The 27120-nt window shown below is 38.9% G+C and overlaps 2 protein-coding genes across 4 annotated transcripts; one reads left to right on the top strand and one right to left on the bottom strand.

The window, feature by feature from the left end:
- Nucleotides 1–1258: 1258 nt before the first annotated feature.
- On the bottom strand, nucleotides 1259–17837 carry LOC135480173 (casein kinase II subunit beta). Of its 2 annotated transcripts, none has more exons than XM_064759939.1 (7): nucleotides 17555–17837; nucleotides 16087–16166; nucleotides 15364–15466; nucleotides 12843–12958; nucleotides 5821–5896; nucleotides 3959–4148; nucleotides 1259–1830 (listed from the first exon to the last, which is right to left on the bottom strand). In XM_064759939.1, the coding sequence occupies exons 2-7, from the start codon at nucleotides 16156–16158 to the stop codon at nucleotides 1722–1724; spliced, it is 666 nt and encodes a 221-aa protein (XP_064616009.1). In that variant the 5' UTR covers nucleotides 16159–16166; nucleotides 17555–17837; the 3' UTR covers nucleotides 1259–1721. The 2 variants fall into 2 exon arrangements, with proteins under 2 accessions (XP_064616009.1, XP_064616010.1); XM_064759940.1 differs by lacking the exon at nucleotides 12843–12958 and adding an exon at nucleotides 10596–10711.
- Nucleotides 17838–18056: 219 nt separating this feature from the next.
- Nucleotides 18057–23736, top strand: LOC135480339 (DNA polymerase epsilon subunit 3-like). Of its 2 annotated transcripts, none has more exons than XM_064760164.1 (5): nucleotides 18057–18085; nucleotides 18865–18977; nucleotides 19285–19370; nucleotides 19604–19722; nucleotides 21796–23736. In XM_064760164.1, the coding sequence occupies exons 2-5, from the start codon at nucleotides 18912–18914 to the stop codon at nucleotides 21999–22001; spliced, it is 477 nt and encodes a 158-aa protein (XP_064616234.1). In that variant the 5' UTR covers nucleotides 18057–18085; nucleotides 18865–18911; the 3' UTR covers nucleotides 22002–23736. The 2 variants fall into 2 exon arrangements, with proteins under 2 accessions (XP_064616234.1, XP_064616235.1); XM_064760165.1 differs by having other exon boundaries at nucleotides 18066–18085; nucleotides 18893–18977.
- Nucleotides 23737–27120: the final 3384 nt, after the last annotated feature.

Genomic DNA, 27120 nt, shown 5'->3' with positions numbered 1-27120 from the left:
ACTTGTTTTGTACTTAGTACTTGTAAAGTTATCAGATATGTAGCCCTTGGTGTCAACTTGCTCTGATTATCTATCAATCAAGGTTTTGAACTTTCTGATTGATTGTATTTGACCTAACATTTTGCACCAAAATTGCATTTTTAAGAGGCTAATGGAGGTCACAAAATATTAGTTTTGGTCCGAAACTTTCCAGTAGGCTATCAGCATCCTTTGCAAACAAGCACACCAGTGCTGCACAATGACCCGGGAACCTCCCCCCAGTGGTGTCACTGCGAGTTCAAGTTCTTTCCATCTTTATGTGGGAAGGGACACTGATCAAATAATTTAATAACTCTCAGCAATGAACCATTTTATGGAATGTTGCCTTCCAAGCCTCTGATCATATCACCATTTGAAAGAGCATTTAATAATTTTTGAGTGTTGTTCAATGTCATACTTGTGGATTTTTTACATCCATAATGGTGGTTAAAAAAAAAAAAAATTAAAATACTGACGAACTTCATGTGTACAGACTTGCACGCCATACTTACATGTCAGCACAAAATGCCACACTGGTGTGGACAACCATTTACCATCACCAAAACCCTGTAAACAGGAAAATCCACAGAAAAATTAGCAGTGCAAGGTCAGGATTGAACCCACGCCTTGCTTTTGCTTTTGTTTAGAGGACGTATTTTGTACCGATATGACAGGATGTCATGTATGTTGCGCTAGCCTGAACTAGGGTTGCTGTGTTACAACTTCTTAGGATTAGGACTCCATTAAAGCAGCAAACTCTGTGAAAATGTGAGAACATTTTTTTTCTTCGTTCATGAAACCTGAATGCAGTCATGAGAAATATTCTCGAGTACAGTGTAACATGCCAATCAACTTTCTTGTGTGAATCTTGTGGGTTACATCATACTGACGACAGGTCAACAAACACCAGTTACGCCCTCCCTTGACTTTCAGCAAAAAGACCAAGGCCAACATTGCCAGCCACAATGCTGGCCTAAAGTTTGTCAAGTACCAGACGAAGGCCTGTGGTTTACTACAGACCCATAAACCTGTCACCACAATCCAACAAATTAAGAGATGCTGATTTGCTTGTTTGATTGGAGTACTCAAGAATACTTCACCTATACGACCGCGGCCAGCGCTACGGAGGGAGGAAAGTGGGCCAGGGGAAAACCCACGACCATCCACAAGTTGCTTCCATACTTTCCCCACATACGGCTGAAGAGGAAGCTAGCAAAGAGATATTAAAAAGACTACTAACTACAGACTATACAACTTTTATTACTGATGCTGTCATACAAACAGACTGTACAAATCTTAGCTGTGTATATCACCACCACATTTACACCAACACGGGAACAAAGCCAAAAGGTTGTGTACAAAAAACCGGGTACCTGAAGAAACATTTGGAGATTGACAATAACCTATGTTATCATCAAAGCAGTCACCAGTGAATTTCTCAAATGTCATCAGAAGTTCTTTTCTTTCTCACTGGTATTTAACAAACAGGAAAAAAAAAATGAATGAATTTCTCTCTCCAGTCTTTGCACTCCTTAATGCACCGCTTCCCCCACTATCAAGTACACCACAGTCGTTATGACCGAAGTTACCCCCCACTTTACAGGATCTTCATTTGAAGTTCTCTGCCCATATAGAAAATGGTCTCCCAATGAAGGGGGATAACAGCTCAATTCTCCAGTGTTAATCTCCTACGTATGTCTTCTTTATCGTTTACTGTTGTTGTGACCCATGCCTCTCATCGGCATCTTGAAACTTGCTGCGGCCTGGTACTGAAGCTGGTAAGCCAAGGGATGGATTTTGAATCCATACAATCTGAAACACCAAAATTTGGAGATTGCATAATTATGGAAAAATCATGCATAAGTAAGGCTTGCATTAAAATGATCAGTGACTCAACAGAATAAACCTGCAAAAAAAAAAAAATATCTTCAAAACTGGTTAACATTTGGAATAGTTTTTGCAAGGAATCCAACCACCTATTGAGAACCCTGCAATACATTTACTAACAAAACTTCCTGAGCTTCCATAAAGTTAACATTGACACACTATTTTATGTGAATTGGTACACATTTGGAGGAGCTAAATACTATACACTATAGTGTGACAGACAGACAGATGTAGAACACAAATCCAAGGAGACTCCAAAACTACTGTGCCAGCCAATAACAAATACAGAAAATATAATCAATTTTCTTCCTGAGAGAAATCAATGTACCGCATTCTGTTTAGACATGCTTTAACGGTTGCATTTCCACAATAAATACAGATTTAGTAATACATATATATTCATGCTGAACGAAGGAGAACAGATGTAAGAGCATGATAAGCAGTGAAATCATAAAACTGCTTGAGTAATATCGGTAAATGACCTAAAGTTTCGCACGCGAGTTACTGTCATTTACTTTCGCACAATGCGAGTTGGTGGCAAGATGACAGAAAAGTGTGATTAGCCATTACCCTTCATAGCACTTAGCAGCTCTGGCTGCTAATCTTCTCCACATTAGGTGACAGTGAGGTGAGCAGGTCTTCCAACAAAAAGGTCTAAATATACTCATGGAAGAAAATTCCAAACACTGTCCTGAAAGCATGATCCACGCCAAACAAGGAATGTACATGTACAATGTTGCTGTAGACGAACCGATTATTCCAATTAGGCCTACGTGGAAGTCACCTCACAGTTACCTGGTGAACGTTTGTTTGCTCAGAGCCCTCATTATGCAACGAATATGTGTACAAATGTACTTCAGCACAAAACAAATTTCACTGAGAAGTATCTGTCATCAGCTTTCCATATGCAAGTAATTCCAATTTTGTATGTCAGTCAACATGCACATTTTCTTTTTTTTTACAGTCAGAACTGTGCTCATATTGCAGGAGATTTCCTTTTCCTGCATTTTTACATTGGCAACCTCCATTAAACACAGATAACATACTCCATGCGAGGTTTCCAAAAACTACCACAATTTATTTTTACCCCTTTTCGAGAGCACTTTATGGGAGTTCGGCTTTTCGGAAAACAGGATTTGTTTAAGTTTTTATCACATTAGGAGTTCACACATCATTGTCACCGGCTTTATAAACAAAATGTTTCATGGTTTCCTGGATACAGTTTTGCCCAGACATGATTTACGTGTCGCCAGCAACAGCTAAGATTATTGTTGTCTTTCGCCAGCAAAAAATCATGTGATCAATGGGTAGACGTGAAAATTTTGAATCCTGTGATTGTAAGTGGCTTGCATCTATCTACATGTAGATAATACCAATCTGTATGGCTAAAATTTCATCCGAGGGGAAATGTTTGCAGCAGTGCAAACGCAAGTGTGTAGGTGTCGCTTTGATCGCAATTTGACATTTTAATCTTGACAATCCACGTCCGCGTAAAGGTACTGGGTAGTCACACTTGATCTTGAGTTTTCTCCCAATTTCCCATTTATCATAAAGTACTGACAATAAAACAATCAACCTGTTGCGAAGTGCATGTACTGAAATTACTATGATTAAAATGGAGGAGCATGGACTAACTGCTCGGTGAAGCATGAGCTTGTTTATTACATTCTCCAACTATTAGTATAATCCACTGACCAACCCATGATGCTCTCAGGCTGCGCTCAGCCCGTATTAAGGCAATGAATCCTGGGATACACTTTCCAAGTCCCAGGGCGAAACTTTAGGTCATTTACCTCAGCACAAAAAGCCCACAACAGAACACCAATCTTTATTAGCATCTTATTCACTTATCTTATTAACAATATGTGAAATAGCATAAAAAACATACTTGGAATATGCATACAAAGACCTTTAAAATGATGCAAAATTTATTGTTAAAGGTGCTCTGTTCTTTTAAAAATGCTAGAAAAAAGCGAGTCCTAAATATTTGTAGCACTGAATTCTACTTCACCTGTCCAAATAGACAGGCAGCTGGCTAAGCCTATGTTCTCACCTTGGAACAAATTGGTTGGCGGGACGCTTGGGTCTGTACTCTGGGTGAACCATGAACAACATGTGTGGGAAGCCGGTGCCAAAATAAGCACCGTCAGTGTGGTGGTGTCGGGATGACTTGGGAGTGTACACATCCTGGCACTTGGGACAGTAGAGTTTGACCATAGCTTCTCCGGGGACATCAGACAAACCTACAAAACCAAAAAAGACAAGTGAATTTTTTCAAGAACCAATTTTTTCTTCGTTTACCAGGTTTGTTTTTAGGGTCTTATTTAATTCTATTTGATACATGATGATATTTAAGTAAAATCCTCGAAGTGAATCTACTCCAACCTTGATTAAGTATATTTGTATGCTATATTAAATGATACATCAAAAGTAGATTGGACATCTGTTTCATTCTTCTCAACTTAGCTTTCAGTAATTCTGTCTTATAGCCTAATTATTTGTGAATAATAAAGACCACAGCGTCCCAATTATCATAAATGTACTTAGTGTACTGGAGGAAAAAAGCCCAAACTTCACTGACTGCCATTTTCAACTTGGTCGTTTGGTCCGTTCTCTTTAGTGCCAGAAAAAGATGAACTTTTGGGATAATCGGATTGAAACCAACGGGATTGATTTTTTTTTTTTTTTTTTTGATAGGTGTTTTACACCGTATTCAAGAATATTTCACTTATATGACGGCGGCCAGTATTATGGTGGTTGGAAACCGGGCACAGTCCGAAGGGAAACCCACGACCATCCGCAGGTTGCTGTCAGACTTTCCCACTTACCGCCGGAGAGGAAGCCAGCATGAGCTGGACTCACAGCGACCGCATTGGTGAGAGGCTCCTGGGTCATTACGCTGCGCCAGCGCGCTAACCAACTGAGCCACGGAGGCCCCGAAACCAATGGGATGTAATCAACCTAAAGGGCGACTGACAAGTGATTTGATAGTCGTAACTTTAATTTGTGTGCTAATAATGATCAGAAAGAAACTGTAGTCAAATATTGTGAAAAAAGGAGATGATCAGCACAGCAATGCAGTCACGGGATTCGAAAATGTAAGTTTGCAAAGTTATGATGTCCGAGTGCATTCATCGGTTACATTTGTTATGGTCTTTATTATTCCTGCATAACGAGGTGATATGAATTCAGAATTACTAAATGGACACGGTACACGTCACACCTCATTTTGTGGCATACAATGTTAGGACTTTGAAAACAGCACAGGCGACAGAAAGATGTCCCAGCTTAGAGAATGTAAACAATTCAGAGCTGGTAATACAGTCCTCGCAGTAAGCCAAAAATTCCACAGCCATGGCCAATAACAAAACCAGATCATGTAACTCTTTATTAACAAACTTACAACATATTCTTTTTCTGACATGCTTGGATACCAGTGTTATTTCCTTTATCCTTGTTATTAGTTACATGCATTTAGTGACCATGCTTTACCAAACACAGACATACCATCTTGTGACAAACTTCCTGACAAAGTCACTGCCAACTGAAGTGAATTCGAGGATTTGATCTCAGGGGTTAGGGGCTTACTGTAAGTTAGTTTACCAGATTAGCCACCCATGGGTTAGAAGGGGTTGGTTTTCACAATATATCCTGGGACAGTTACTAGACAAAAGTACCCTATCCGAGACAAACCTATTGGGAGCATGGGTTAGTATTAACAACATACTCTGGGACTGTAACCAGGCGATAGTATCCAATGCGAGACAACCATACTTTCCACCCTTGCTTGTACGCAGTGGCTACGGCTACGGCGAAGAACAGTAACCAAAATAAAGTATTCAATGCGAGATAAACTTATTGGGAGATGGTTTCAATATACAGTAACCAAACGATAGTATCCAGTACAACACAAACCTATCGGGAGCATGGGTTGGTTTTCACAATATACCCTGGGACAGTAACCAAAGTCTCCTTGCTGCCACTTCTCAATCTGCCAAAGGGAGATAACCAAAATAGATTATTACAATGATGGTATAAAAGTAAAGGCACCTGTTGCTGGCTGAGATAATCTGATACATTGTCACCTGTACTGCATCCTACTTACTGTAGAGTCTAACTTCTAATTTTTGTATACACTTGATAAATGGCCTAAAATTCCACACATTTTTCCACATTCTGAGAGTTCTACTGACATTCAGTTACTCAGATTGCCATGTTGAGAAACATTCCATTAAACACATTATTTCTTTAAAAGCCATCTTTCTTCAAAGGTTCCGTCCTTTTATGAAGATATACCAAAATGGCTAGGTACACTGTCCATGTAGATGTGACAGAGATAATCATTACATCAGCAAATGTCTCCAATTTGCATGCATCCCAAAATAGGACAGTTGGCATGACAACTTTCAGAATATAAATGGCCACCTTATTTCTTTCAAGTCCCTATGAAAGGTGGTCTACTATACTTCTTAATTTTTGAAAGTTGAATCACCTGATCAATATCTGATTTGTCAGGTCCAGACATAAAGACAGCCAATCAAATGAAATTGCTCTTTTTTTCTTTTTTTTTTTTCCAGCAGTATTAGATAGCTCGCATTGTACAGTTTACAAAATCTCAACGAAGCCAGCGGCAAATGATTATGGTATGTTATCTTTTACATGAGCACCGGTGACAGGTTATCAAATAGTACATCAGCCACATGATGTCTGTGGGAAGTCAATAAGACAAGTCATTACAACACTTTTGTAAATCTTTGAATGATTCTACAGAATAATTCTTGTATTTTTAAGTACAATAAAAGCTAACTGATTTTTGATATGCATGAAATTTTTAAAATCTCAAAATAATATTCACAGGGTTCATTATTAAGAGCATTTATAAACATCAAAGTAAAGTAAATTTGAAGAACAATAAAAAAAAGATGAACGAACAATTAACAAGATTAATACAGAAAAATGATTCAATTTTATTTTTATTTTAGTTTGGAATCGATACATGAAAAGTCTGAACAAAACATATCTGAGAAAGATTAAACTCATATATAAATATATATGTACATATATATATAACTGAAAAAGACTGTAGATAAAAAGGCGGCCGACTTTAATAACAAGAAATGTGAGCAGAATGTTTGCAGAGAGTGTTAACAAAGGCTTAATAAAACACGCACTTTCACACCAGGCCTTTAAACCTGAAGCCATTGACAATAACCACCTGTATTGAGAAACTGATGGCTCAGCGAGTGAGTGGGGCATGGAGGGGGGTGAGGAAAAGAGCAGCATGGGAGTGACAGGCAACACCAAAATTCTTATCATGATGGTGCCTTCATTTTTTTTACTTTTTGATTCATGCAGTGCCCATGTGCCAAATTTATGTTCCAAATAACTTATCCTAAGGAACTAAAAGTACATGGACCCTATAATCAATTTCCTGTGTTTTTTTTTTCTGACGTCGTGGGCAGGAAAGGGTAAGTTCGGTGAAGCAAATTATGCAATCAGGCAATTTGCTGTAAAGTGTAAGGAAAACCAGGTTAAAATATGTATGTCATTACATATGTTAAAAATAACAAAAACAGCAAAAAAAAAAAAAAAAAAAACACTTTTTTTCACGTGAAATGAATCCTTGAGTGTGTCGAACCAGTAAAAATTACTTCCACCCAATGTTTTCTTCAATACAAAAACTTATAAAGCCTTGTACCGATGTAATGTAAATCCTTACTGTACAGTGTTTGTGAGCAGCGGGACGTGATGAATTTCCCACTATTTGTTGTCCAATTCCACCTGGCAATTTGGCAGTGGACAGAAGAGTAGCGCTCTTTTGTGTGTCGCTGGTATCACAGTCAAATTGGCTTCGAGTGCTGTTACCCATGTGGAAGCAAAGCACGGGCATTTAATCTGGTTTGTTTGCCTGATAGACAAGCTGGTTTGGGATAGTTTCAGGGGTTCCAACCAGTATATCTGTGGTGTGTGAATGCCTTGGATGGTCATTTTTGGCCCTGTTTTGCTATTACAAGTTGCCTCAAGAAGTTGTGTGTGAATGTACCAGATGACTGAACTGTATTCTGGGGGTACAGACTGACCTGTTTGATCACCTTACCATGTGTGTTGAGCCTCTACATGTTGTGTGTGAATGTACTAGACGGCTCAACACTATTCTTGGGGGACAGACTGACCTGTTTGATCACCTTACCATGTGTGTTGAGCCTCTACATGTTGCGTGTGAATGTACTAGATGGCTGAACCGTATTCTGGGAGGACAGACTGACCTGTTTGATCACCTTACCATGTGTGTTGAGCCTCTACATGTTGCGTGTGAATGTACTAGATAGCTGAACTGTATTCTGGGGGTACAGACTGACCTGTCTGATCACCTTACCATGTGTGTTGAGCTTCTACAAGCTGTGTGTGAATGTACTAGATGGCTTAACCATATTCTGGGGGGACAGACTGACCTGTTTGATCACCTTACCATGTGTGTTGAGCCTCTACATGTTGTGTGTGAATGTACTAGATGGCTTAACCATATTCTGGGGGGACAGACTGACCTGTTTGACCACCTTACCATGTGTGTTGAGCCTCTACATGTTGTGTGTGAATGTACTAGATGGCTTAACCATATTCTGGGGGTACAGACTGACCTGTCTAATCACCGTACCATATGTATTGAGCCTCTACATGTTGCGTGTGAATGTACTAGATGGCTTAACCATATTCTGGGGGGACAGACTGGCCTGTTTGATCACCCCACCATGTGTGTTGAGCCTCTACATGTTGCGTGTGAATGTACTAGATAGCTGAACCGTATTCTGGGGGTACAGACTGACCTGTCTGATCACCTTACCATGTGTGTTGAGCTTCTACAAGTTGTGTGTGAATGTACTAGATAGCTGAACCGTATTCTGGGGGTACAGCCTGACCTGTCTGATCACCTTACCATGTGTGTTGAGCTTCTACAAGTTGTGTGTGAATGTACTAGATGGCTTAACCATATTCTGGGGGGACAGACTGGCCTGTTTGATCACCCCACCATGTGTGTTGAGCCTCTACAAGTTGTGTGTGTGTGAATGTACTAGATGGCTTAACCATATTCTGGGGGTACAGACTGACCTGTTTGATCACCTTACCATGTGTGTTGAGCCTCTACATGTTGTGTGTAAATGTACTAGATGGCTTAACCATATTCTGGGGGGACAGACTGGCCTGTTTGATCACCTTACCATATGTATTGAGCCTCTACATGTTGCGTGTGAATGTACTAGATGGCTTAACCATATTATGGGGGGAACGAACTGGCCTGTTTGATCACCTTACCATGTGTGTTGAGCTTCTACAAGTTGTGTGTGAATGTACTAGATGGCTTAACCATATTCTGGGGGGACAGACTGACCTGTTTGATCACCTTACCATGTGTGTTGAGCCTCTACATGTTGTGTGTGTGAATGTACTAGATGGCTTAACCGTACTCTGGGGGTACAGACTGACCTGTCTAATCACCTTACATGTGTGTTGAGCCTCTACATGTTGCGTGTGTGAATGTACTAGATGGCTTAACCATATTCTGGGGGGACAGACTGACCTGTTTGATCACCTTACCATGTGTGTTGAGCTTCTACAAGTTGTGTGTGAATGTACTAGATGGCTTAACCATATTCTGAGGGTACAGACTGACCTGTTTGATCACCTTACCATGTGTGTTGAGCTTCTACAAGTTGTGTGTGAATGTACTAGATGGCTTAACTGTATTCTGGGGGTACAGACTGACCTGTTTGACCACCTTACCATGTGTGTTGAGCCTCTACAAGTTGTGTGTGAATGTACTAGACGGCTGAACACTATTCTTGGGGTACAGACTGACCTGTTTGATCACCCCACCATGTGTGTTGAGCCTCCACAAGTTGTGTGTGAATGTACTAGACGGCTGAACACTATTCTTGGGGTACAGACTGACCTGTTTGATCACCCCACCATGAGCCTCCGCAAGTTGTGTGTGAATGTACTAGACGGCTCAACACTATTCTTGGGGGACAGACTGACCTGTTTGATCACCTTACCATGTGTGTTGAGCCTCTACAAGTTGTGTGTGTGAATGTACTAGATGGCTTAACCGTATTCTGGGGGTACAGACTGACCTGTTTGACCACCTTACCATGTGTGTTGAGCCTCTACAAGTTGTGTGTGAATGTACTAGATGGCTTAACCATATTCTGGGGGTACAGACTGACCTGTTTGATCACCTTACCATGTGTGTTGAGCCTCTACATGTTGTGTGTGAATGTACTAGATGGCTTAACCATATTCTAGGGGTACAGACTGACCTGTTTGATCACCTTACCATGTGTGTTGAGCCTCTACAAGTTGTGTGTGAATGTACTAGATGGCTTAACCGTATTCTGGGGGTACAAACTGACCTGTTTGATCACCTTACCATGTGTGCTGAGCCTCTACAAGAGTGTGAGTTGGGCCAATTTTCTGGCTGAAATTGTCTCCCATGCACCACTTGTTATGTTATATGTTATGTTGTGCTTGCATGCACCAGAGTACCAGACCATATTCTGAGGTGTGTTATGCCTAGTGGATCTACAGGTTGTGTGTGAATGTACACATATTGTACCAGAAACTGGAGAGCTCTACAATCAGAGGGACACAGACCGACTTTGCCAATGAGTAGAAATACTGGGCAGCCATCTTACCATTTGTGCTATGCCTCTACTAGTCATAATGTATCTTGCATGAATGAGGCCATAGAGCATCTCAGCGGCCTGTTCTATCAGGTCGCTCTGATTGGGGTTGTCCTCAAGCTCATCATCTGTGTGTAGAAGAGGCATAGAGATGAACCCTGACGGAACAGGGCAGGCAGCTCACACCCACACACAACACAGCTACTCCCACACCACAGCCAGCACTAATTCTGTCTCTATGGGGGAGGAGCAACCACAGATCGGGTTTAGAAAATCTGATGAATTTCTCTACAGGCCTCTGCCAAATCCCTTCCTCACCCAGTTGAATATTGAGTTTTCTCAGAGGAAGATCTCCCAACAGCTACAGTACACACACCTTTGATTTCTGAAATTTCTCTCATGTTTCTTTGTTAATCACAACGTCTTTATAAGGGGTTCAGATTAAGCCATTGCCAAGTTTCTTGAGGATTAGGTTCTGAGCTAGGAAAGTCAAATGAACTACGTCAATTGCAGGCATGCAGGTAACAAACTGAAGCCAAAGTCTACTGTAAAAAGTGTTGGGAATTTCAACTATCTTAATACGGACATTGTTTAGATGTGCATCAAAATTAACAGTGCCCAAAACATGTGGCAGCCAAATGTCATATACCACTATAATTACAGGTCCACAAGGAACAATAACCAACTGAGCAAAACCGTGAACACTTAACCAGGTGTGAATTTGGCATACATGTGTGTTGGAACAAGATGCGAGTACGAATCTCAAAACAAGTGAGGTACATTTTTTTTATTACCCCGATCTGTGGTCTTAATCTGAGACTGAAATAGGCAGATAAGTTTGTTATATAGCCAACAGCAGATCCGCCACACCTTCTCTGCAAGACAACAGACAGCTTTGGACAACAGACAAGACAGCCAAGATTCTCAAAAGAAAACGCACTGCAAAAGGAAACGCCAAAGCGCTTGAGTATTACTCCGCAAAAGACAGAATGTGAGAGTACACTTAGTGAGACACAGAATAAAAGCCTTCCACAAATCAGTATCTATAAAGCAAAGCAAAAAGGTTAAAAAAGAAAAATGTTATTAAAATAATAAAAGGAAAGAGCTAGTTTCAATATCATGACAAAAAAAAAGACAGTAAGGTTGTCGTGCTTTTTTTGCCAAATTTTGCCAAAATATCTACAGTTGAGTGTAATGGATACTATGTAAATTCAACATGAATATATTACCCCAATTCCTCAATCTTTTCGCGTATGAAAAAGCATCTTTTAGTGCAACTTTTTTCATTTGATTTTGCAGAAAAAATTACATTGGTCAGATTGGCCAGTATGAGGTCTTCACAAAAAGTATAATTTTAACAGTTAACACAGAAAAATGTCTTCAGAAAATGTGTCAATAAACACATGCGAAAAGGTTGAAGAATTCCAGTAATATTATTTGATATTCCAATTTGGATTTTAGATTAATTATGAGAGGGTACAACAATTTATTTAATACAGTTCACTTTATAAAGTCAAGGCAATGAATGTTTCAAAGTAATATACAGTCAACTCTTTTTACGGAATCCAATGCTATGAAATATTCGAGTTTTGTACCAAAAAAAAAAAAAAAAAAAATCCATTATGAAAATATCTACAGAAATCGATTTGTACTTGGCATGTATTAAGTCACAGACTGTTAAGTAATTAAACAAATACTTGTGTCAACTATACTTGCTGAACGGTTCACACTATTCAACAAGGGAAACAACTCTGTAATGGTCTTCATTCTTCAACAGTTTAAGAAAATACAGTAAACAGATGTCTGATGTAGATTTATGTCAGTTACAAGCCATTTTTTTTTTATCCTGTCCAAATCTCTACAGCCTCTCTTGCAAATGTAACACTTTATGACATTTACTTTTGGGGCAAAATTTTAGCTCATTTACTGCAGCTGGGTTAAATTTGTAAGCCCTGCATTTTGTTACAAAAAAGAAAATCCTAAGGAATTATGTAAAGTTTATATCTTTAACAGGCTGCTGTCTGTTTTAATGAGCAGCTTGAATGCTGGCTGCTAGCAGGAAGGGTGTGTAGGGGACTTGATGTCACTGGCCTGAGGTTAGAACTAAACAGGGAAAAGAACGAAGATGAAAAGAGAGGTGAAAAGAGAAAGTAACACGTGTCAGTCAGTCAGAAGAGGAAAATGAAATCAGCAGCTTTGTGAGACGACCTTGACTTCAAGGTCATTCCGTCATCTCAGAGGTCACAACCCCGGTCTTACCATTTTTGAAATGCCTCTATTTGTAAGAATGAATCTAGCATGTATGAGTCCATATAGCATCTCGGCGGCCTGTTCAATTAGGTCGCTCTGACCCGGATTATCGTCTAATTCATCCTCTAGGTACGACAGGAAGAGAAAAGAAAAGCAAAACTCAAACACTCCAGCCTCTGACATGCAAATGGCCAGTTTGTTACAGCTGTCAACATGGGGAGAAGGAAACTAAACCATCAAGCCAAACTCAAATCCTTTCACACAGGACTCCTAAAGTCTAGCACTGTCATTAATACAGCTTAAGAGAGGAGCATCTAGATGCATTATTCCTGCATTATGACAGCGGAGCAGCAGAATGATCTTCCTTTATGACATGCCCATGTTTCCAAAGGGTGAATTAATCAGATTTTTAATATTGGGGGTGGGGGTGGGGAGAGGGGAGGGGGAAAATAGCACGTTTTACTGCTTCCAGGGCAACTCAGATAATTTACTGGATCTGTTGGTGAGAGTTTTCAGAAAACAACCACAAATTTGTGCTTCATCATTAGCAGAGAACTGCCTCCTTGATCAGGGTAAATACTCCATCACGGCAATGTCACTCTGCTGTTCTTATGTCACAACTTGGGATATCTATCCTGCAAACTTAACATAAGATCTTAGTTTTTTTAAACCTAATTTCACACGTTTTGTTCTTTTGAAATAGTGATGCATCTATAATGATATATATCTATTCCAGGTATCTGTGTAAGTAAGGCTTGGTTTTCACATGTATGTAACCATGGCGACAGCTGACAAATGGCTTATTGTACAACAGAAAAGCACAAGTACATATATACATGTATATTGTATACAACAGTAGGATGTGTATAACCATATTCGCACAAATAACTGGCGCACTATAGGTAAATCATTTCTCCATCAAGTTTTTGAACTGTGTACAGCAGACCATTGAGCTAAATGGACGTTCTGACAATTATGTCTGCTATTAGCCATGTTAGCAATTAAGGGTGACACAACACCATAAACAACAAGAAAACATATCAAGGAAAGCCATAGTGGCTTTTACAATCATGTACTTGTGACAGTCTTTGCTTTGGCAAAAATGAAGAAAACTCAACAGGTCATCAATGCTTGGTAAATTTGTCGATTTAACAGATCTGTCGAACTGTCGAACTATCAACGGATGAACCAAGAGGGATGGGATTTTTTTTCCAGGTTTGCACACTTTGGTTTTATGGCATTAACACCTCTGGCTTCTGGGGATAATTCCACTCCATTCCAACTGGGCATAGGGAGGAATTTCTTCAGGTTCATTTGATAAGTGATGGGTTCACCCGCACTGACATGAACGCGACAGTTATATGTGCGACTATGGTAATTAATCTAAACGTGGAATACATTATGTGATTACCCTGACAAACCTTTTTACCTGAGGTGAGAAGACTTGATACATTTGTTGACAAAACCAGGGGACAGTTCCTCAAAGTAGTAACAGACAGTGGGCACATTTTGGTAACATTTTGTGCATCAATTTTTTGTAACTTTTCCCATATTTTAGCTACCAGAATTTACAAAAATCTGCAACAGTCTAAAAAAAGTTAGACTGTGGATTAAGTCACATATATTAAAAGTGTACACTGCCACTGTTACCAGTCCTGGCTTTACATTGCTAAATCTTTGAGAAACTGTCTCCTAATCGGCTTAAAAAAAAACAGATATATATTTATATTCATAACTAAAAGTTCTTAAGGTAGCAATCACTGCATTATGTTTTCAACTTTCCTGTACAAATCATAACTTTACCTGCAATTTAGTCACGTAAAACTTACAATTTTGAAGAAGTCTGTTCCCAGTGCTCTATCCTAATGCTCAAGAGGTCTGATATAAGAAGCGAACACATTGTTTGTGCTGGCATTTACATTTTACATTTCACTGAGTTACAAAAGCTCTTCAGTTTTGTGCCGATTGATCACGGTGCATTTTAGAGGTAACTATAATGGAACATGTTAACATTTCGAGTACTTTGAAATGCATGTATAATACAACTACTTATGCTATTAAAGCAAATTAAATCTTGTCGTTTTTTTTTTTACACACTAACAAGTGTCTCTGGACTGAAATGCATTTTGTAATGGTGAATGTAACTTGAAAAACCGAACATTATTTCGTGACACTGATAGTTCATAACCCACTGCAAGACTTCATTGTTGTTTCCTTTCTTTCTTTTAAAAACGTTAATTATTCATAATAGGATTATTTATTTTAAAGAAAACATTCTCAAAACATTTTAAGCTGTTACAAAAATGTTTCAAATTACAAAGTTAACATTTTCACAAATTTTTACATAATTACCTCAGAAACATTAAAAATTAAAAAATACATGTATTAAGAGATTAATTTGATAATGAAAATATCTAGCTGAATAATTACATGTACAAAACAAAACTTGCCTCATTTTCTGACTTGATTTTACATAGTGACATAATGAAATTTGACTTGGAAACTGAAGAATAGGCTTTTAAGACCTTACCTGGTTCTAAGTCCAGAATCATGTCTAATGCCTGTCTGTAATGTGGCACCTGTTCATTAAGACCTGTTAAGTTAAATTTGTCCTGAATATAATCCTCGTCCACCTGTTAAAAAAACAAAAAAACAAAAAAAGGGAAACATTTATTTCAAGTTGCACACGTATGGAGCAGCTAGTGCGAAATCTGTCAATAAGTTGAAACCATAAGCTCCAAATGTTTAAACATCACCTATTTATTTTTTATTTATTTGACTGGTTTTTTACACCAAATCTCAAGAAAATTTCATTTCTCTTCATGGCAGTGGCCAGCTTATGGTGGTAGGAAACCGGCCAAAGCCCGGAGGAAACTCACAACCACTTGCCGGTTGCTGATAAACCATCCCATTTACGGGAAGCCAGCATGGGCTGGTCTTGAACTCACAGCGACTGCATTTACAAGAGGTTCCTGGGTTCTGCATTATTGCACTTGCGCTGCACTGGCACGTTAACCAAGTTCAAGTGGTTCAACCCTATGGCTTTGCCTGTTTTGAAATGTGGGTGTAGTTGACATAATCACATAGGAGCTTAAGACTTCTGGGCGATCAGCAATTGTACAAGCAATGGTAGCTTGCATAACTTTCCAACTCCTAGAATTTGATAATTTTTACCTTATTTATGACATTGGAAGGATAACAATTCATTCAAACAGACAGTTACCAGTAAGATGAAGATGTATCCTCAGCTTACCTCACAGAAGAATTCATTGCCTCGTAAGCCACAGAACCAGGAGATCCATGACACTTCTTCTGAGCTACTCATGATGACTTCTGAAACATTTGATTGATTGTAGTAAGTTTCTAGCCAAACTCAAGAACTGTTCACTTAACAATGGCAGTCAGTTTCATGGGTGGGGGAAACAGGAATCCTCTGCGTAAAATGCTGAGCTCTGGCCAGTTATTCATGAACAACCAGTGACACCCTATACTGGACAATGGTGCAGGACATGTGGTCTTTAACAAAGTTTACACTGAGCAAACGGCCACATCAGGGGCATCAACTGTTATAAAGGCCCAATAAGCAGTATGAGTCAGGGCATCCACAAATACCCAAAGCGATTGTACTTCTAACTGCCAGACCACAGCCCACTTTCTGCCTGAAACAGGTAACCGTTTGCAGTAACAAATAACTGTTGCAAAGGTACATGTGAGCCGAGGCCATCCTTCAAATTATTTTCTTGATAACCCAGCCCCAGAAACTATGGCTTGATGGGCTATTTTTGTTATTCTGGATAATGAAAAAAAGTAAGGATTTGCAAAATAACATTGAAACTTTTCAATATATCTAACACGGGTCAAATGGCCTTTCACAAGGCAAGCCTTTCTTTCAGGCAATAATGGTGCACAGTTGTACACTATTTTAAAATTCTGAAACATATCTTGAAACTACATCTATTTGTATTTTGTAAAGCAATGGTGTTGATCTTAACTCGCTTCTTGACTTCCACCACAAACAAGGCAATCAAACTCGCTTGTTAGCTCATATTTATATCATTTCACAGCTGAATTTTTAAGCATATCTTTAAAATTTATTACCCTCACCAACAACTTAAAATATACTTATCAATACAGCAGAGTTTTGGCACTGAAAACATGATGACAAGTGTGTTACTTCTAATCCACCACGGCTCTAATCTTTATGATCTAATCAGGAAATGGCAAGAACAAATATTCAAGTAGAAAATTTCGGTTCTGAGGCCAGCTTAATAAAACTTTGTCCACCAATCTTCTCGCAATTTCTTTGGAAAGTTACATACTCTAGTTTCTAAAGCCATGTGATTAAGGAGGAAAGCTACATAAGGTTTCGCTAAAACAAATCCAGGTGGTACTTTGCAACATTTCTTTCAGGGACACTGACAGACTGCTTCACAAAGAACGCTGGAATTTAATACAGCAGATGTCCACTTTAATGGCATATAGAGTTACCCCTCAAGTATCTTTGCATATGTTCAAAACTATGGCACCCAAATAATACTGCCCTGCAGTCATGCCCTAACGTCAACAACATGTGCTCTGTGACACCGGTTCACTGATTTTGGCATCTTCTCTTGTTCCAACCTGGAAATGAATGACTACTACAAACAAAATAAGAATCGTTGAATATAGTCAATACAAGCTAGAAGCAATATACATATGAGTTCCCATTCAAGGTCACTTACAATGTTGTCAGAGCGGCACTTATTATCGGCTGTTGCTCCGAACGAGCCTTGAAATGTCTGAACACTGCTCAACCAGCGGTAACTAAATTTTGTGAGTTTCCCCCCAAGAAAACCTTCGTTTGCACGAACATAAATAACGTATGGCCTGGAAGTCAGCCACAAACAACAGAAGAAGTATTCTTTTAAGTAGAGCCCACGTCTTGGGCACTTCAGCGGTTTCCAGTAGACTTATTGTGATGACATTATGAACCTTAATCATTAAGTGTTTTCTCTCTCCTCAAGAAATTCGACATCCGGTAGCCGCTGCGCAAGCGTGTTAGACACTGTCCAAAATATTTATTATTTCTACTATGAATTTCAACATTAGCTGATTACTTTATATACCAAAATAATTTGGTCTTTTTTAACATTTACCAGAATACACTATTCTGATTTTTAGCAAATTTTACTGCTTGAACAAAGTGCGAGTCTCCTAGATGGCGCCAAATTTTAAGCACTTCCGGGACAACAATCACACGAGGGTTTTGTTCGGTAGGGGAAAATTTATTTTTCAAAGAAGAGTTTGCCAAACAGAGTCAATCTTATTCAACGTATGTCATGCCAACTATCCGACTAAACAGATATGCCCATAAAAGCAAAGTGATGCTGCCTAAATCTCGCCCCACTAGACAACATACATTCGAGAGCGTCGTTGTTGTTGCATCATTGTGTAGTTAGGCCCAGCCAAGTGATGTCGACCAGTAAATCATGCGTTCATGAGCCTGTCTTATATCGACCATGCGGCTCCGAGCAACTTAGTTCGATTAAATTAAACGTTGATTTCTATTTTCACCAATTTGTTAGTCAGTTGTAAAGATCTCGATGAAAAAGTTTAAATCCCTAGATTACTGTTAGAAGATGGTTTACCAATGCTGGCTTTGACATATCTACACTGCAGGTGGCTTAGGGAATCAGTGTATACCAAACATAAGGTCGAAATGGAGTTGTTAATGTCCATGAAATTTTCCATGTGGGGTCAAGTAAAAGCAGACCTGAGCTCTTCATGTGCAGACCTGGCCTTTGAGCTATCCATTCCCTATGCGTTTGGTATTTGTAATGAGACGGCAGATGAGGTCTGTTCCAAAGACATCATATAGCGGTGTCATGTGTGGTGTCTTCTGCTGGATGTTTTTGTGAGGCAGTGTACAGTAGAATAGTCCACCTCCTAGGATTCTCTTACGTGAGGAATTATTATTATTATTATTATTATTAGAAAAGGGATGCTCATACTGAACAAATAAATCAAATTCATCTTATATGTTAATTCACAGTTGCCCTTGTGTGATTTTTTTTTGGGAGGAATCCTCACAACCAGAACATGGCAGAGCGCCCGGAAGATCTGAACCTCCCCAACACGGTTGTGGCCAGGATTATCAAAGATGCTGTAAGCTAATAAAATTTGCAGATCAGAAACTCAAACTGAAAAAAAATTCATGATTGGCTTTATGTGAAAATTTTTTTGAGAAAAGTTCTAAAAAAAATGCCATTTGACCTAACTTAATACTCCAAATAGGATGGGACTTTATGAGGAAATTATTTTGAAGGACAACCCTGGTTGGTCATGGAACTTGAAATGCCTTTGCTGCATAGAGAAGTAGGAAAGTTTCCCTGAGTTTCTCTTGTGAAAATCCAACACAGTTTTTCAGATCCCTGATAAGACAGGTGTACATGTATAATGAACTTGTTTTCAGATTCCTGATGGTGTGAATGTGTCAAAAGAAGCCAGATTGGCCATTTCTAAGGCAGCCAGCGTGTTTGTTCTCTATGCTACCTCATGGTGAGTATGAGCCTTTTTGGGTAGATTAAGAAAATGTACAATTCTCGATATATGGTAAATTAAAAACTTAATTTTTTTACCTGGGATTCAAAAGAATGGTTGGATGGACAAGCTGTTATTGTGACCTAACAAAGCTATTCATCGCAGCCAAAAAATTAGAGAAATTACGTCTTAAATATCAGTGTACCTGTAAATTAATTATTTACCCATTTGTTTTGTTTTTTTGTCTGCAGCTCAAATAACTTTGCTATGAAGGCCAAGAGGAAAACAATCAATGCTCAGGACGTGCTAGCAGCCATGGAAGATATGGAGTTTGACAAGTTTATAGAGCCTCTCCAACAGTGTCTTGATGGTAAGATGTGAGGGTTTGGTGCTCTTAGATTACTTGTGAGGTACAAGGTTACAGAGTGTTGATGTGATGTGGTTAGTACTGTAGGGTCAGTCTGCCAGGTTAACATTAGGAGGTATAGACATGGCAAAATCTAGAAAACTGCTTAAACAATTCTGATTGATATTCTTTGTTGAGTTGGATTTAAATATACCACAAGGAATGATTTTCTGCCGGCAGGGGGTTAACCAGAAATCTGAATGTAGGTTTCCAAACATCACTTTTTGAGGCCATTTTGTTTTAGCAGGGTGTCCAGATTTCATTTTCTCCAAACTCTCCAGTGTTAAAAGTGCTGAAAACAGGGTGTCCAAATAGCACAACTTTTCTATTTCACCCATCCAGCTAGCTGGCTAAAGTAACTTTGTCTGGGGCCAGGCAACAGGTTAGCTGTGAGTGATATGTATTGGTGCCATCTGGGTGACCAGCCAGGCTGATGACCGTCCAAGGTGGTGACTAACATCTCTCTGCCCTGTTCACATTAGGGCTGGACTTTTATAGCCCCATCCTGGACCTTTTGAGAGAGCATGTAATTACCCAGATGTGGGTGTCTACTCAGTACATGACTTAACTAAGATTTGTGCTTCCAAAATATTGGAAACACTGCATTTAAAGACAGTCTAAAAGGTACATGTAAGAACATTTAACTGCTACTTAATCCGCTATTTATACTCTGGAGATATGTAAAATATGAAAAACCAACTACCTCTACTTTTATAACTAAACATCATTTAATTGCTATCATTTAATACACTAACTCATTTAATTTTACTTTAAATTTTTAATAACTTCTTAAATATCATTCCACCTGCAAGATAGTAACTATGATGACAAAGTACAAGTTAATACAGGCACAGTCATGTGCAATATCCCTACCTAATATGAATCCCTAACGATGAATTTCTTCCCCAAAGTCTTTAAACCTAACACATCAGTGTTGCCAAAGAGGCGGGAAGCCAAATCCTAACTACAGCCTCACTACACAATCCTATGTGTGCCGGTAGTATTATATAAACATAAATAGTGTCATGCTTAAATACAGGCCAATGACGATACTGTGCTGTGAACTAAAAGTGTTCCTTTTTAGTGAACAGCTTAAAAACTCGTGTCCAGTTTAGAAAATGAACTGCACAATTTCCTTATCTTCAAACATGAGCAAAATAGTCAAACCTTACCCATACTGGATTTGGCCTGGACTTCAGGGCGTGCAAAGTTTATTTTAATGTGCAGTTACAATGTAACATGGGCATATTATAGCTCATGGATAAAAAGTGTGGTGAATTGGAGAAGGAAACAGCACTCCTTGAGTATGGCATAAAACTCCAATCAGATAAATAAATACATGAATAAAAAAAATAGAACAAAATATCTGGTATCAGAGGAAACACTGAAAGGGGTAACCTGGGAGTAATGTGTTCAGAGAGGACGATCTACCTGGTGGGTGAAAAGCACTTCACAGTTGATGCTGTGAGTGTCATTTTTGGGGGTATAAGTGTAACAGGGTGATATGTAAGTGCTATGGCTGGAGGAGATTTGCATTCAGTCTTGTGGTAGAAGTGTGGTTGGATCAAACCCCATGGGGGTTGCCCCGTCACAGCTGGTGTCAGAAGTGAGATAAGTAGCTAAAGTGCGGCTTTCAATGCTTTAGCGAGTACCTGGGGTTGGTTTAATGAGGGGGTGAATGTAGCAGAATGATATATAAGCACCATCTACCTCGCTTGCCGGGAGGAAGCGGGGAACTTCCCTTTAGTTTAGTGGTAGTTGGGTAGACTCAAAGCAAAAAGTTTGTTGGATCAAATTCCGACAGGGTTGCCTCATCACATAAGGGACAAGTAATGATTTCTACCTGTCCAAAAGTTTCTTTCTTCATTTGTGCCCATCTGTTAACCTGTTTGACCCGAAGTGCTACACTTACTCAAATAAATGTAAAAAATGTTGCGTTTCATAAAGACCTGTGTTGATGTACTGAATTTTGGTTAAAAAATATTTCAGACATTTCCACGCATAGTGTGTTAAAAATCATGGCTGTTTTCTTTACAGGTTTCCGAAAAGAGCAGCAGGACAAGAAAGAGGCTGTTGAGAAACGCAAGAAAGCAAAGGAACAAAATACAGCTGCAGAGGAGAAAGAGGATGGTATAGAAGTTGTGGAAATAGAGGACAGCACAAGTAAGGAGGACGAGGAAGAAGAGAATAGTGCAGTCGATGATGATGACGACAGCAGTGTTCAAGTGATTGAGGATGACTGAAGGTGTTCAAGTCTGAAAGAATCTTAACGTGTTCGCAGGAGAAGATGTGTTATGAATGATGATAACTGAATGAGCTGTTCTTCTGGACAGACTTGTATGTTTTCACAGTAAAAGTTTGTGATGCAGGATGGTGACTGTATGAGCTGTTCACATTATGGACGTGTGACTTGTTATGTGGTCAAGTCTGAAAGACTTTTGAAATTGGAATGTTTTATAAGGACGTCATCCGGTGGTTTACTGCCTCCACCCTAAAAATGAAATCTATCGCACAAGTGAAAAATCAGTGACACTGGCATTAAACAGCCATCAAATAAAAATGAAAAAGATACTGGTGAGAGTTCAAATCCTGCTTCTGCTAGATCACTATGACTAAGGAATGTTGGTTTTGTCCACCTGTAAACTTTAGACGTGTAATTTATGTGACACTCTTACCTTTTATATTTATAAATATAAAGAAGCACAATTTCAAAATTGATGCAGTATCCTGCAAAACAGTCAATGTAGCTTTACACTCGGGCTCTCTTGTTAAATGAATTATCATAGCATGTCAAAAACTTGACCTACCAAGGGACATATAGCGAATCTTTTAGCTACAACAACACTTTAAGAGGGAGATAAATTTTGTACAAAAACCTTTCTTGAGTCTGACACTCTCATTTACACAGTCTTATGATTGCCGTTTAAATTTTTTCTGGAGAAGTCAGAAAAATAAGAAATTCGAATTTCAGGTGTGTTACATTCGTTAAAACGTGTACATACTAATTGTATATATCCTGTGAATAGGATGGTTTCAGAAGCTGGGTATGAGATAGGGTAGCACTACTGGCACTTTTATACAAAGGGACAGACTCAGAAAATGGCAGTCATGTTAATTACCCACATGTATGTACTTCTCCATGAACTCCACTTTTACAAAACTTGGTAAACCTATTTTCTTATTTTGAAAATACTGTAATTCTTCAACCTTTTTGCATGTATGCAATGTGTTTATCGTGCATAGTCTGAAGGCATTATTCTGTGTTCACTGATACAATTATACTTTTGTGAAGCCCTGAAACTGGCCAATGTAGTCTCTGAAATCAAATTAAAAATGTGCATAAATTGCACATGTAAGTTGGTCTTACATATGTGGAAAGGTTGAGGAATTCAAATATGTTTTAATAGGGTTCAGTTTGACAGACTGTGACTGTTTTGGCTGACCATGGTAACTGTTTGTAAACCAGGTTGCTACATGTATGTGAAATTGGGTCCAAGGTAGTTAAAGGAAAAGGCGTCTAAAAATCGAAGTAGGCATCCCTAACTAGATCACTTAAAATTGCGCACGAATATACTTTCACTTATTTTGTTAGATTTTTATGAAGAGAGTTAAAGCAAAAGAAAGCTAAAATAAAAAGTAAGGTTCATCGTACAGACAACTGAAAACTATGTGTAAAAATACTTTCATTCATTTTTTCAGATTTTGTCAAGAGTGTTCAAATTCAAAAGGCATTCTAATAATATTATAATATGATGGTGGGCTTTATGAGCCATACTGACAGTGTCTAGGAACTCTGACGTCACATCACCTTTCTTTCCTGATGTTCCCCAGGAGGAAATAATTTTTGGGAACATTATTTCAGTGATGTTTCACTCATGGTAAAAAGAGTTATTCCAACCTTTAGTGTAGTGAATAGAGTTTAGAAAACTTTTTGTGACATCAGAGTTCCTAAACCCTGATAGTATGGTCCATAAAGCCCACCTTTTTATTATGTGTATGTTTGCATTTTAATGCTTTTATTTTTCTAAATTCAAATAATACAGAGTATTGTACTTGTTGAACACTGCATGTGTAATACTTTTTTATTAAGCGAAGTACTATTTTTATTACCACATTCATGTGTATTATTACTAAACAAATAAGTTACCTTGTCTGGCAGCATTGAGTGAGTTGAGAGCTTGGGGTTTAACGTCGTGCTCAACAATTTTTTAGTTGTATGACGACGAAGGAATCCTTAGAGTGCATGGGATGTGCCCCCCATGTTGCAGGACGGATTTCCAACGCTCTTTTATTTAGAGCAGCTTCACTGAAATGCCTTATAGAAGGCAAGCAAGCAGGCCCGCCCAAGCCATTATCCTGAAACGGGTCAACCAATCATTGCACTATCCCCTTCATGCTGAATGCCAAGCGAGGAAGTTACAACTTCCTGTTTTAAGATTTAGGTGTGACTCGACCCCGGATTGACCCTGGGTCTACCGCCTGCCAAAGCAGACACTCTACCAACTGTGCTATCGGGGCCCATGGCAGCCTTGAGAAAGTTCCCAGCCATGAGCAGGATTTGTAAATAAAATGTATTTATGATTTTGAGTGAAAGAGTTTTTAGTACAAAAATGTAGGTAAAAAGAAGTCTTTTGGTTTTTTTTTTTAAGCAAGTTAAAGTCGCTTGCTTTTTAATTGGGGAGTTTCAAGTCAGAATTCTTTTATTGATAAAGATAGAAAATGTCTACTTCACGTCAAAAATTTTCAGTAACCATTTGGGATCACATGTACCATAATTTTAGAGTAGACGAGTGGTGAAAAGAAGGAGGTGTAATTTGCGCCTCTGGATCACGGTGAGACCGGTAAATTGACGTCAACAATGGTTACATGACATTTTTCACAAGTTACATGACACAGCAGGGCTGTTTTCACCTTTGACAACAAAAAAACATCAACTCGAATTTCCCCTATTGCTAAGACACACAAAGTGCCGGGTCAAACTCTTGATTCCCCCTGCCATTGCAAGAGGCGCCTTGGTGACAGTGTGTGGCCGATGACAACCTGTTATCGTTTGCACAGTATGACGGTGGTTGAAGTGCACTTTTCTTCCAGTGTGGTGATTATGTCAGCATGCAGAAAGCTTGCCAAAGGTCGGTGGTTTATCTAGGGCTCTCAGGTTTCGTCCATCCATAAAACTGACCACTACTGTGTAGGTGAAAAATCGGCACTTAGCAATAATCAAATAAATAAACAGAAGGGTCAATTACGCCCACATTTCAAAACAAGCGAACTGCAACTTGAATTTCTGAAGTGGTTATTGTGCCAGCACAGTGCAAAGACACAGCTAGGGCCCAGTAGCCTCTCACCAGTGTGGATGCTATGAGTTCAAGTCCAGCTCATGTTGGCTTCATCTCGGCCTGTATATGGGAAGGTCTGTCAGTAACCTGCGGATGCCCATGTGTTTCTCCTGGGCTCTGCCGGTCCTTCCACCATAATGCTGGCCACTGTGGTATAAGTGAAATATTCTTGAGTACAGCGTAGAACACCAATCAAATAAATATATTTTTTGACGAAGACAAAAGATAAATTTCAGAAACTTTGTGACAATAGTGGAGTTTTATTACAATAGTGCATGGTTGTAACAGTAATATACATTATAAAATTCAAACAAAGCTACATGTATTTGACTTGAGCTATATACAAGAAATGAACACCAGACCTAATTTGCCCGGTGCTGTGTCATCTCTTGTTTTACATCTCTCTCCAACATAGTTTCAATATATTGGATTTTTGTTTTTGTTTTACTTATATTATACAAGTCCTTAAGTCTAAACAATGCCTTTTCAGGGAAGATGTCAAGGGTTCAAGAGCAAAGTTCTACAGAGTCTAAACTCAAAATCCACAGCATACGTACAAGTATAGTACAAAATCATTATATATTTGATTGGGTGGTACATGTATTTTATATTGTTAACAATAAAAAAGAAAAATAATGATACAAATGGTACAATGGCATTTAGCAGGTTGTACATTTACATGTATCACCAGGATTTTCAATGTTGAAGGACAAGAAAAAAAAATCAGCTTAAAATTATATACATTAAAGGGATATAGAATTGACACAGACTGACTGATAGTGGGGATAGGATAACCCTGCAGTCTGTATCCCTTTAACAGAAAAAAAATAATTTGAAACAAAACAGATCATGCGCTACTTCACAGGTTTATGCTTGAGTATAATAAGGAATTATTTTTTTAAATGTATTCATATAAACATACTTTTATTGGAATCTATAATTCCATACAGACCTGAATCATCGCTGGACAAATAGTTTAAAGCTGGCTCAGTATAGGGGGGTGGGGGGGGGGAGTCCAAAGCCCCACTAGTGCAGAGTTTACAGTCAGTTATGCCGAGGAGGTATAATATTTATGATCAGGATGAAAATCCTTGGACTCTGGAGCATTACTGGGCTCATTTTCAAATCTATACATGAATCAGGAGGTCATCAATACCACTCTCTACAATGAAATGTTAAATTCTATTTTAATTGGAATGGTTTGGTGATCTTTTCCTGTATCAGTTTACTTTGCTGCAAATATTGTACCAAGAGTTATTTTCAGGCATAAAATTAATATCTATATGTTGTTACCATTATACTTATAATATATGTGTCTTTTGTATTAACCCATCACTGGCTAGAACTAGCTGCTTGGGGTTGCATTCCTGACTGAACTGCACAATAAAAACATCTAGAAATATTCCAGTGAATGCATGAATTAAACTATCTGGGTATTAAACAAAGGGCGAATACTCAGTCAAAGGAAATTTACTCCGTCCCCAGATCCATCAGCCAATCAAATCAGCTGGTGTTAAGCTAGACACACCAAGTTTGGCCATGACTGACAGTATGCACTGGACAAACACAGTCAGAGGCAATTTACTACTTCCCCAGATCCATCAGCCAATCAAACTAGCTGGTGTTCAGCTGGACACAACCAGTTTGACCACGATTGACAGCATGCACTGTTCTGTGTTTTAGGGAATCTAGGTTAGAATTTTCATTGTGTCAGCCTTGTCAACCAGTCATGACAGGGTACCAACACACATGCATGTACATGTAGAGAGGTTCCATGTAGTGCTACCTTTGAAGCTACACTCCTTAGATGACAAAAACACACTACTCACAGTGGAGTGTTGAGTGTGTGCCAGTCTAAATCATCGGAAAATACAAGCTGGGGAAATGGCGAGGATTCAACAGGCAAAGTACAAGAATTAAAGCTAAACTCCTTAGATGACAAAAACACGCTGCTCACAGCAGAGTGGTGAGTGTAGTGCCAGTGTAATTTATCAGAAAACACAAGGTGGGGAAATGGAAAAGCTGC

The sequence above is a fragment of the Liolophura sinensis genome, chromosome 13, assembly GCF_032854445.1.
Source record: "Liolophura sinensis isolate JHLJ2023 chromosome 13, CUHK_Ljap_v2, whole genome shotgun sequence".
In the NCBI taxonomy this organism is placed as follows: domain Eukaryota; kingdom Metazoa; phylum Mollusca; class Polyplacophora; order Chitonida; family Chitonidae; genus Liolophura; species Liolophura sinensis.
The sequence above is the reverse complement of the archived record's forward strand: the minus strand, read 5'-3'. Positions and strand labels throughout refer to the sequence as shown.

Excerpts from the sequence above, each read along its gene's own strand:
- LOC135480173 (XM_064759939.1), bottom strand. The coding sequence starts at position 16,158 with ATGAGTAGCTCAGAAGAAGTGTCATGGATCTCCTGGTTCTGTGGCTTA. Across the intron at positions 4,149-5,820 it reads CCAACCCATGCTCCCGATAG|GTTTGTCTGATGTCCCCGGA; the intron begins GTTTGTGTTGTA and ends TTGGTTTTGTAG. Across the intron at positions 1,831-3,958 it reads GCCAACCAATTTGTTCCAAG|ATTGTATGGATTCAAAATCC; the intron begins GTGAGAACATAG and ends TTGGTGTTTCAG.
- LOC135480339 (XM_064760164.1), top strand. The coding sequence starts at position 18,912 with ATGGCAGAGCGCCCGGAAGATCTGAACCTCCCCAACACGGTTGTGGCC. Across the intron at positions 18,978-19,284 it reads CCAGGATTATCAAAGATGCT|ATTCCTGATGGTGTGAATGT; the intron begins GTAAGCTAATAA and ends ACTTGTTTTCAG. Across the intron at positions 19,723-21,795 it reads TCTCCAACAGTGTCTTGATG|GTTTCCGAAAAGAGCAGCAG; the intron begins GTAAGATGTGAG and ends TTTTCTTTACAG.